The sequence below is a fragment of the Triticum aestivum genome, chromosome 7D (assembly GCF_018294505.1).
Source record: "Triticum aestivum cultivar Chinese Spring chromosome 7D, IWGSC CS RefSeq v2.1, whole genome shotgun sequence".
Classification (NCBI taxonomy): Eukaryota; Viridiplantae; Streptophyta; class Magnoliopsida; order Poales; family Poaceae; genus Triticum; species Triticum aestivum.
The window spans coordinates 628,624,170-628,635,808 of record NC_057814.1 but is presented as its reverse complement, the minus strand read 5'-3'; the positions used below and the strand labels follow the sequence as shown (position 1 = coordinate 628,635,808).

At 47.2% G+C, this 11,639-nt stretch overlaps 1 protein-coding gene across 1 annotated transcript; it reads left to right on the top strand.

Annotated features, from left to right (window-relative positions):
- The first annotated feature begins 8,328 nt into the window (after positions 1-8,328).
- Positions 8,329-11,374, top strand: LOC123168700 (protein FAR1-RELATED SEQUENCE 4-like). Its single transcript, XM_044586568.1, has 5 exons — positions 8,329-8,586; positions 8,672-9,359; positions 9,467-9,924; positions 10,010-10,296; positions 10,383-11,374. The coding sequence occupies exons 4-5, from the start codon at positions 10,075-10,077 to the stop codon at positions 11,142-11,144; spliced, it is 984 nt and encodes a 327-aa protein (XP_044442503.1). The 5' UTR covers positions 8,329-8,586; positions 8,672-9,359; positions 9,467-9,924; positions 10,010-10,074; the 3' UTR covers positions 11,145-11,374.
- The last annotated feature ends 265 nt before the right edge of the window (positions 11,375-11,639 follow it).

Sequence of the window (11,639 nt, the reverse complement as noted above, 5' to 3'; positions counted from 1 at the left end):
AGCTCATAAACGATCCATTTCACCTAGCTTAGCTCAAAAACGACCCATTTCACCTAGGTTAGCTCCAAAATGATCCATCTTATCTAGGTTAGCTCATAAATGATCTATTTCACCTAGGTTAGCTCATAAACGATCCATTTCAACTAAGTTAGCTCATAAATGATCCATTTCACCTAAGTTAGCTCATAAATGGCATATACTTCTTCTTCTAGTCACCTTTTTCTAACTTTCTTATTTGCCATTTTGCAGATTTCATTCACTTCACGGAAGCTAGCTTGCTATGATGGAGTGCTTGTTTTTTCTTTCATTCTCCTCTAGTATTCTTCTAGCTTGCTTTGATGGAACTTCCTATCTTGATGAAACTTTGCATTGTAATATGTATGGATGGAACAATGTGTATGTGCAACTTGCTATGTATGAATGGATGGAACTATATATGTATGCAAAGATGAAACTTATGTGCTAGATATGTCATATGTTTGCTGTTAAATAGCCCTGTGAAATATATATATATATATATATATATATATATATATATATATGTCATATATTTGCTGTGAAAATTGCTGGGTTAAAAAAAACAGAAAAAAGAGGCACCTTTGCCGTCAGCCGCTGATGGCAAAGGCTCCTTTGCCATCTGCCGCGGACGGCAAAGAAGCCACGCGGCGGCCACCTGTGCTCCCTGGGAGCTGACCCATTTGGTCAGTTTTCCTACAGCGGCGGACGGCAAAGGCTTTGCCTATAGTGGCGGACGGCAAAGAATGCCCACATTTGCCTACAGCAGCAGACGGCAAAGGCTTGTCCCGCAGTGACATCCAGCTGACGTCATTCGACGGACGACAAAAGTCGGATGCTCTTTGCCGTCAGCGGCGGATGGCAAAGGCTGCCGTTAGTCGCCTAACGGAGTAACAACGCATTTATTGCCGTTGGCTTTCTTTGCCGTCAGCCGCTGATGGCAAAGGCCCCTTTGTCGTCTACTTCAAAAAGCAGATGGCAAAGAAGCTCTTTACCGAAGCCTACTCTGCCGGAGCCTTTTGCCGTCCGCGGCAGACGGCAAAGGGTCCGCCATCAATGCCTTTGCCGTCTGACGTGGCAGACGGCAAAGTAGCTGATTCCAGTAGTGCCGTGCCCATACTGAAGCCACTGAAAGCACCATTGCTCAAAGGCCTCGAAAGCGATCTCGTGTTCTCAATGACCGAGAGCTTCTCGTTGCCCTTCATCAGAAACAGGATAAGCATCACTACTGGCTGAAGCGACAGATGCAAAGCCTCTTGGTGGATGTTAATCACATTCGCAACCTTGCCACCAAGAATGCCTTTGTCACTCATGAAACCTGTCGAAGGTCATGGAAGAGTTTGACATTGCTGAGTGCTGAAGCAGATCTTCAAGACGATGGCTTCACTGAAAGATTCAAGTTTGACTCCACTCCTCCAAGGAATGCTGTCTTGTGTCGAACTCCCTCTCTTGAAGACTCTGATTATTCCTCCTCTGCTGCAACTGTGAATGCCAGAGTCATAGATGATCAAGATGATGCTACTTCACCACCTCCAACTTCAGCGTGTGTCGACACTTAAACTTGATGGTCGTCTGCTACTTTTTCTGCTATTCTGTGATGCGATGATAAATTCCGCATGTGCGATGATAAATTCCGCACGAAGTCATATTGAAGACGTCCATTTTTCATTCTGCATGTCATTATCGTCGTTATATCCAATCATGCATGATGAATTTTCTTCATAAGTTGAAGAGGATCTCCACAAGTACAACCTGCCATGTGCATTTGCATTCCAAAAGCAAATTACTTATATGCACATCTTCAGGGGGAGCCTGTTGCTACTTATGAAGACAATACCCTAATGCTTTACAATTTCACATACTTTTATCCCCGTTGAAAACTTCAACCAGTTTGTCATCAATCACCAAAAGGGGAGATTGTAAGTACATCTAGTGCCACCCCTAGTTGGTTTTGGAGTATTGATGACAAACCTGGTTGAGGGACTAATGTGTTTGTGAGAATTGCAGAATAACACAGGTAGTAATCCCGCATTGATTCGGTTTACCTACCGGAGATGACCCCTAAAAATGTGTGAAGATATTGAAGACAATGGTGGTATGTGAAGACATTCACATTGAAGACTATGACAAGAGAAGACATCACGTGAAGACTATGGAGCGTGAAGACTTAGTTGTTTCGTTGTTTCCTTTTCTTCTTTGTTGAGTCATAGGAACCACCGTACTGTTAAGTGGGGTCCCAATGAACAAAGTCAGAGTGACTGAAGTGATGCTCAACCAAAATCATATGTCTTTGAGCGAAGACAGTGAGAGCAAATCTTATCCAGAGCTGGATGAGTCAGCTTTACTTGTAGCCCAAGTCAAGCTGCCGCGTGTGTTTGAAATCTGACCGTTGGAACGCGTGTCAGTTCCTTAGTGACCCAGGGTCATTTCGGACAAATCAGGTCGGGTTGCCTAGTGGCTATAATATCCCACCCCCTACACCATAAATTGGTGGCTACTTAGAGTTAGTGCACGGCTTTTGTCGTTTGAGAGCAACCCACCTCCGAAGCTTTTGAGAGAGAGAAATCCTTGCGAGGACAAAGCCCAAACACCCAGAGCCAAAGAGTGTGAGGCATCACTGAAGTCTTTCTGTCCGCGTGACCTGAAGACTTGTTACACTTGAGGACTGTGAATCCTCCAGCTAGTTAGGCGTCGCGTTCTGAGCATCCAAGAGTCATTGTGGATCGCCGGTGAACGAAGTCTTTGAAGGTTTGGAAGTCTACCTTGAAGACTTACCAGAGTGATTGGGAGAGGACTGGGTGTCCTTAGCTCAAGGGGAATAAGGTGAAGACATTGTCTTCTGAGTTAAATCTCAGCCTCCCTAACCAGATGTACAGTTGTCACAACAACTGGAACTGGTCCAACAAATCATTGTCCTCACCAAGTGTCTGGTTCTATCCTCTCCCTCTCTTTATTTACAGTTTGTCTTCATGAAGTCATTGCCTGTTTGCATTACCTGTTTGACTTCACTGTGTGACTTCTATTGTTGTTTGGCTTCATACTATCTTCCATCTTGATCTTTACTACATAGTTGTTATTAGTCTTCGTGCTTTCACTTCATTGAATACTTGACTATGGCTTGCTTAGTGTAGTCTACCTTCCACTGCATGTTAATAGGTTCATTTTTATCGTTTGTCTTTCAAACTTCCATGTTTTGAAGACTTCCATAAAAATCCCCTATTCACCCCCCCTCTAGTCGATAACTAGCACTTTCACTTATACATGTTCCTCAGACTATGAGATTATGCAACTCCCGAATACCAGAGGAACACCTTGTGTGCTCTCAAACATCACAACATAACTGGGTGATTGTAAAGATGCTCTACAGGTGTCTCTGATGGTGTTTGTTGGGTTGGCATAGATCAAGATTAGGATTTGTCACTCCGTGTTTCAGAGAGGTATCTCTGGGCCCTCTCGGTAATGCTCATCGCTATAAGCCTTGCAAGCAATGTGACTAATGAGTTAGTCACGGGATGATACATTACGGAACGAGTAAAGAGACTTGCCGGTAACGAGATTGAACTAGGTATGAGGATAGCGACGATCGAATCTCGGGCAAGTAACATACCGATGACAAAGGGAACAACGTATGTTGTTATGCGGTTTGACCGATAAAGATCTTCGTAGAATAGGTAGGAACGAATATGAGCATCTAGGTTCCGCTATTGGTTATTGACCGGAGAGGAGTCTTGGTCACGTCTACATAGTTCTTGAACCCGTAGGGTCCGCACGCTTAACGTTCGATGATGATTGGTATTATGAGTTTATGTGATTTGATGTACCGAAGGTTGTTCGGAGTCCCGGATGTGGTCACGGACATCACAAGGAGTCTCGAATTGGTCGAGACATAAAGATTGATATATTGAAAGGTTATATTCGGACACCGGAAGGGTTCCAAAGTGTATCGGGTATTTTTCGGCGTACCGGGAGGTTACCGGAACCCCCTGGGGAGTCTATGGGCCTTATTGGGCCCTAGTGGAGAAAGAGGGCAGCAAGCAAGGTGTGGGGCAGGCCCCCCTAGGCCCAAACCAAATTGGTTTAGGGTTTGGGGGGCCGGCCCCCCTTTCCTTCTCCCCTCCTCCTCTTTCCTCCTCCAAATAGGAATAGGAAGGGGGGGGGGCAAACCTACTTGGAGTAGGATTGCCCCCCCCCTTGGCGTGCGCCTCCTCCTAGACCGGCCTCCTCCTCCCTCCCTCCTTTATATACGGGGGAGGGGGCACTCCTGAGACACACAAGTTGATTGTTTAGCCGTGTGCGGTGCCCCCCTCCACAGATTTCCACCTCGGTCATATCGTTGTAGTGCTTAGGCGAAGCCCTACGTCGGTAACTTCATCATCACCGTCATCACGTCATCGTGCTGACGAAACTCTCCCTCGACCTCAGCTAGATCTAGAGTTCGTGGGACGTCACCGATCTGAACGTGTGCAGATCGCGGAGGTGTCGTACCTTCGGTGCTAGGATCGGTCGGATCGTGAAGACGTACGACTACATCAAGCGCGTTTTCATAACGCTTCCGCTTTCGGTCTACGAGGGTACGTAGACAACACTCTCCCCTCTCATTGCTATGCATCACCTAGATAGATCTTGCGTGTTCGTAGGAATTTTTTTGAAATTACTGCGTTCCCCAACAGTTTCCCTTATTACTCGAGGTGTTATAGTAATGTAATTGATGAGTTATGCATGCGTGCGTAGCTTCCACTTTATTCTCCTAGAGATTAAGCTTGAGCAGGGACTAGTAACCGTCTTAGACTCAAGACGAAAAGATCCGAAGGAGTATGCGGACATGACTGAAATGCTCGAGAAGTAAGTTCAATCGATCATTATTGCACCATATCGGCAACTTTGTTCGTTTCCTGATATCAAGTAATAATTATTTTCTTTGTCTCGCAGGGTTTGGAAAGTGTACACCACAGAAGCTCCGGGACTACCGGGGAAGCTGTGATTTACACACCCGAAAGTAACTACTACTAGCTAGTTCCGCGCATCTCCCATTGATTCTAGCTAGTTTCATCAATACCATTTATAATGCTTAATTATCAGTTTGATTGACCTCTATTTCTCGTAAAGTGGTTGTGGCAGGAAGGCGGGAATAATTTTTGTGGATACTACGTTTGCGAGTACATCTACAACGCGGCGACCTCTAAGCGGGGCTACTCTAAAGAAGATTATGAAGTGCGTAAGCAATAATATTCACAATTTTATTTTATTACCATCATTTGTGTTGAGTTTCATTCATATATATGTATTGACCCCCTTCTTCAAATTAGCTTTGGCAGCTGCGGGATGTACTCCTACCACATGATCGCATAAAAGCAATTCAAGAGGACTTGGCGGGATCCTTCTTGACCACGTCATAGATAAAGACGGAGAATACAATGTGGAACTTGACATCAGATGCTAGGTATTGTAAGAGATCTTATATTGTATATATGTAGCTAGTAGCGTCGGATAGATGTACGAAAACTTGTTGTTCGACAATCTCTCGGAGAAAGAGAGGTCGATCACTTCTCTTTGTATATGTTCATGACGATCTTGTGTACTTAATGGTTTCCTTCATTTGCTTACTAGCTAGCGTGTCGAGTCCTCTCTATATATACGTATAGTACGTAGCGTCGACCAAGCACGGAGATAAGAGAGGACACTTCTCTCTATTAGCTAGCTAACACAATATATGAAACCCCTAAATTAACCATACAAAACCCCCCAACCCCCCCCCCCCCTAAAAAACAAAAACCCCAGGCCCTGAACTGCTGACGCGTGGACGCTTATTGGTCTCGGTTGATGCTACCAACCGGGACAAAAAGCCCCCCTGCCTGGGCAAGCCGCAGCGGCCACGTGGAGCCCCATCTGTCCCGGTTCGTATAAAAACCGTGACTAAAGGTACTGGGCTTTAGTACCGACCCTTTAGTCCCAGTTCAGGAACCGGGACAAATGGGCCTTATGAACTAGGACAAATGGGCCTTTTTCTACTACTATATGGATCTTTCTCGATTAAGGATGGCTCGGAAATTAGATTCTAGGAGGATAAGTGGCTAGTAAATGCCACTCTCCGGGAACAATATCCGACTCTGTACAATACTGTGCGTCATAAGTGTGATACTATCGCCACGATAATGGAATCATTTCCTCCAAATGTGACATTCAGAAGGGATTTATTTGGAGCCAGACTACAATCGTGGAACATCCTGCTCCAGCGATTATCCACGGTGCAATTGTCACATGGGTCCGATGTATTCCGATGAAACCTACATGGGGATGGACAGTTCTTAGTGGAGTCTATGTATAGAGCGTTAATCCAGTTTGAGTGCCAGTTGATAATAACAAGAAGATCTAGAAGATGAAGATACCGCTTAAGAATAAAATCTTCGCATGGTATCTTCATCGCGGAGTCATTCTTACTAAATATAACTATATTAAGAGGAATTGACATGGAAGTCCGCAATGTGTCTTTTTGTCACCATGATGAGACAATAAAACAATTATTTTTCCAATGCAAATTGGGTCGTTCTATATGGTCAGGCCCGGACCCAAGAGAAGAGAGGAGCTACCGGCCCCCGCACCTCACCGTCGAACGCCAACCGCCATCACCGGAGCCACAATGGTCGCCTAACATGCGAGCGCATCTAGCTCGAGATGGCCGAACCGGATCACGCCAGGGTTCACTGAAACCCCGCCAAGACCCAACCCAGAGCCTGACGGACGGGGCACACTCCAACCTCACCACTGTCCACCCAGGGGTGTCCATGGCCGTGCCCGCCACGCACATCCCACCACGACCAAGGCCAACTCTGCTAAGCCAGCAGGGGCCCCCAGTCCACGCCGCCTGGATCTGATGGACGCCGCTGCTTGTCGCCCCGCTATCCCAATGCTTCAGCCCTCACGACCACCTTCAGCACGCAGCCGTCGTTGCTCTATCGCACCGCCGTGCCCATAGCTCGGCCTCCGCGCCACCGAGTGGGAGTGTACGCTCCCCGCCGGCTTGCCACGTCCCGCGCTGCGGCCACCAGTGGAGGAGGGAACGGGGCCTGCCGCCGCGCCCTCAGGCGACAGCGAGGAGAATGAGAGGCAGGGAAGTAGTGCGACTGACGGCGGTTAGGGTTTCGCCCAGCGGCCCGGGCGAACTTTTTTGTTATTGGCTCTTCGGACTAGCTGGCTTGCTCCCGCTACGTGGGCGAATGGAACAAGCTGGTTGGTGGGTCCACTCGGTACATGTCTGCATACGGACAAACATACGACGGTCTCGTACCGTAATCTAAATGTATGACGTGCCGATGGATTCTGACGGCCGATAATGGCAGCGTGTGTGCGAACTGCGAACCAGGGACAATGGTATCCCAGCCCATCAGGGTTTAAGTCCTGGTGCTCGCACTGTTTCTGAATTTATTTTAGAATTTCCGACGATACGCTTTCAGTAGAGGAAACGTTCCCGTCGACGACGAGATGCCTACGATGACTTCGTAAATCTTAAGATGATATGCCGGCTCAGTCTCTCGAAGTTGTTAATAGACGCAAAGTGTGTGTTTGTATGTTCATAGGGATGAGAGCATATGTGCATATGTATGAGCGCTTGTGTGTGTACTGTTTTGAAAAAAGGACAACGTGTCCATATGTTCTGTTAGTATAGTAAGTGACATATACGGTGCACGGAACAGATAAGGACATAGGACACCGCGGGCCCACAGTACAAATGCTGGGGGCAAGAAGGTAAAATCCTCACTTGAGTCCTCTGCGGCGCGCGGCGGAAGGGAGGAGAAGCCATGGCGACGGCGGAGGCCGGCGGGGATGGATTCGAGTTCCTGTCAGATCCGGTGGACAGGTATGGTTTCTTGCTGGCATCCCTTTCCGTTCTGTGGTTGAGCTTAAGCGTGCGTTGTCGCCACCGCAGGTTCCCTTTATCGGATCTTGAAGGCGGCGGCGGCAGCGCACCGGCCGGCGAGCCAGGTCCAAATCTGATGGAGACGGCTTCTGAACCCAGCATTGGAGATGCGCTCACACTGCTCACACTCCAAGTAAACCCGGACAGCGGCGGCGACGGCTTAAGCCTGTCGGCGCCGCCGGACTCGGATGACCTTCAAGCGCCGGCGTGGACCAAGTGGTAATCGAATCACATGCTGTTTTACCTCAAGTGTTCACATGCAATTTCTGTGTCAGTTTGTGTAGCCTTCAGCAAAACTTTGCTGAACGGAATTACATCAATCCTTTGAAGCGTCAGAAAAATGGCCATCCTCTTGTATAATTATGGGGTTAATCCGTTATGAATGATGCAGGGTTCCTGTCGGTCATGCACCTACTGAACTTCCACCCTGTGCCAGTAGAGTATGCGCCCTCGAGAAATCATTGAGGCGATACGCGGAGAAGAAAACGGACACTGTCGTGCTGCCTGAAGCCGGAACCAACTTCGATTCACTGGGAGAGGCATATGACTACTACAATCTGTATTCGTGGGAGGTTGGATTCGGAATAAGGTACGGGAAGACCAGGCTGAACGTCGGGAGAACAAAATGTATGCAGGAGATAGTGTGCGGGCGCTCGGTGGGTATTACTTCGATTCAGTGTCACATCGAAAACATCTGCCGTACTACAGTATAAATTTCTGACCTTGTCGTTACCATTTCAGGGCAAGCCGAAAATGAATAGTAAACAGTCATGCCGCTGTAAGTGCCCTGCAATGATACGTTTGCTGCGGTCGAGTGATGGTGGCTGGCACATAAGCGAGCACAGGCCATCACACAACCACTCCCTTACAGATAACTGCGGGGAAAAGGTACACTGGCCTTCGCACGGGCATATAGATATATATATACAAGAGATCTTGTCAATCAGCTCCGAGAGAATAATGTTAGCATCGGTGAACTGTACAACATAATTGGTAGTTTCTTTGGTTCGATGAGCAAAGTGCCTTTCACCAAGCAGGCGTTGAGGGGGCTGTGTGGTGAAATCAGCCGGGATCAAGTGGATGATGATGTCCGGAAGACAATGGAGGTTCTCGCGGAATTGCGTTCAAAAGATGCTCGATTGTACTACAGAGTACAATCTGACAGTGATAGTCCAGAATGTGCTTTGGTCAACTGAAGCCAGCAGGATGCAATACCGTTACTTCGGAGATGCAATAACATTTGATATATCATACCGCGCAAACCTGTACGATATGCCGTTTGGACTATTTGTGGGAGTGAACAACCACTTCCAAAGCATTATCTTTGGCGGGGTGCTTATCAGGGATGAGACAGGGGAAACATTTGAGTGGGTATTTAGTGAATTTATCCGCATGATGGGTGGCAAGCATCCCCAAACCTTGCTGACAGGTGAATGGCCCCACTGACTCCCACGCTTTGTCTTCTCGTTTCATATCTCTAGAAACTTCCGTTTGCAGTGTGCTGATTCATAACAAAAAATCATCTTATCTTGGCAGATCAGAGCAGGGCTATGGAAGTTGCATTACAAAAGGTGTTGCCCCACACAACCAACCTATGGTGCAAATGGCATATTCTTAAGAAGGCAAAGGAATCTCTTGGTCCATATTATGCAAAACGGAGCAAGTTTAGATCAAACTTCCACAAAATCGTGCATCACATGCTTATAGTCGATGAGTTTGAAACTGCATGGGCAGTGCTGACTGAGACACATGGACTGCAAAAACACCCTTACCTCACACAGATATATGAAGTGAGGACAAAGTGGGCGAAACCATACTTCAAGGGTAATTTTTGTGCAAAAATGACAAGCACACCATGCAGCAAGAGTGCCAACCATATGCTCAAGGAATATGTCCCGGCAAGCTGCCCCATGCATTTATTTTTATGGAAATACATGAGGCTTCTTTTTGATCGGGAAGCAAGCGAGAACTATGAAGAATGGCGTACAAAGACAGTACGTATATTTATGTATGCATAATTTACGCCCCATCTGACCCCTGCACACAGTATTGAATAACATGTGCATTCCATGAACACAGACATCTCCCGTGATTAAGATGAACACCCCGTTGGAGTTCCACGCTAGAACATCTACACCCTCGCTATGTTCGAGAAATTCGGCGAGATCCTGTATGAAGCAGGACAATACAAAGTGGAGGAGGTCGAAAAAGGTGCAAAATACTATGTACACCGATACCACCCAGAGAAGCATGACAAATGGTGCAGGGCGTTGTACGTGGTGGAAGTTGTGGACCAAGGCAAAGAGCTTACATGCGAATGTGGTAACTTCGAGCACACAGGGTTGCTGTGCTGCCACGCAGTTAAGGTACCAATAGATTGCGATGAGCGGGGCACTAGCTTCTGCGCCATTTGAAAGCCATACCTGATGAACAAATACCTTTTTGTTTGCAGGTCCTTGATTTCTTGGGTATAGGCCATATACCAGCAAAGCACATACTCAAACGATGGACAAAAGATGCGAGGGATGTACTACCACAACACTTGGCATACCTTCAGAAGGATCAGATATCAGTTAACCCCATAACATTCAGACATTCAAATCTGTACACCCATGCCCTAGAGGTTGTCAGACTCGGTGAGGCAAACACAAGTGCGTATGAGTGTGCGATGGAACTCCTGAAGGAAGCAATCCATAAACTGACACCTATGGCTGCTGTGCGCGACGGGATGGGTTTAGACGACGTGATTCAGGCAAACAAGGAGAAAGCTAGAGAGGTGAGTGTGGGGCAAGCACCACAGATTGTGTATGGGAGTGACCCAGATGGTAGTGCAGTCGGTAATTTACTCAGTTTGATGGCTCCAGAGCATACACAGAAGGCAGGCTGGCCAACGAGCAGCAGGGACAAACCTCCATATTATGTCCGTGCTGCGAAGAGCAAGAAACGTAAGATAGTGACACACCCAGCTGCTGCTGGAGCATGCGATACGAGCAAGCCAACACGCTTCTGCAGGATATGCCGTCAGCCAGGGCACAAGAGTACCACATGTCCGCAGAGGGGTGACCTCCCTCGGAAGACAAAGAAGGAAGCGAAATGCTCAATCTGCGGGGTGGGAGGGCATCGGATGAACACCTGCAACAACCCTATGGTTGTGCTACATGCTGTTGAGAACATGATCTATGGCGCATCTTGGCACAAGACCGACGCGCCGTGATCAGCCAACAGCCGTCTGCTGGCACGTACCATATGGATCGGCCAACGGCAGTGGCGCCGATGTTGTTTCTCCCGGTGTTGTTGCCTTGGCGACCATGACCCTAAATGGTCAATGGTCGACAGTAATTATACCATGGTAACCATGATCAGGTAAATGGTGGCGACGATGACACAAAGGTCTTTGTCACTGGGTTATGAGTGTTAAGCTCAACTCGTCTTGTTGGCTTCACTGGGGTTGTTGCACTGTACTCCAAGCCTAATTTAACTAGGTAGCGTGCCTAACTTGGTCAGGGTTTTAGACCTTGGACATTTTGGCCATGATTTTCCATAAGAAAAAATGAAGTGCCTTCTTATAGTTCAATTGCAGCTGCACTGCTTGTTTGGTTCAGCAAAATTTCTTGAAGTATCATCAGCATTTATTCAATTAAAATATTAATGCAAAGATTAATTAGCAGCGAAGATCATATTGATGGGTAACATGCTCCCATTTAAGCAT

Excerpts from the sequence above, each read along its gene's own strand:
- LOC123168700 (XM_044586568.1), top strand. The coding sequence starts at position 10,075 with ATGTTCGAGAAATTCGGCGAGATCCTGTATGAAGCAGGACAATACAAA. Across the intron at positions 10,297-10,382 it reads TGTGCTGCCACGCAGTTAAG|GTCCTTGATTTCTTGGGTAT; the intron begins GTACCAATAGAT and ends TTTTGTTTGCAG.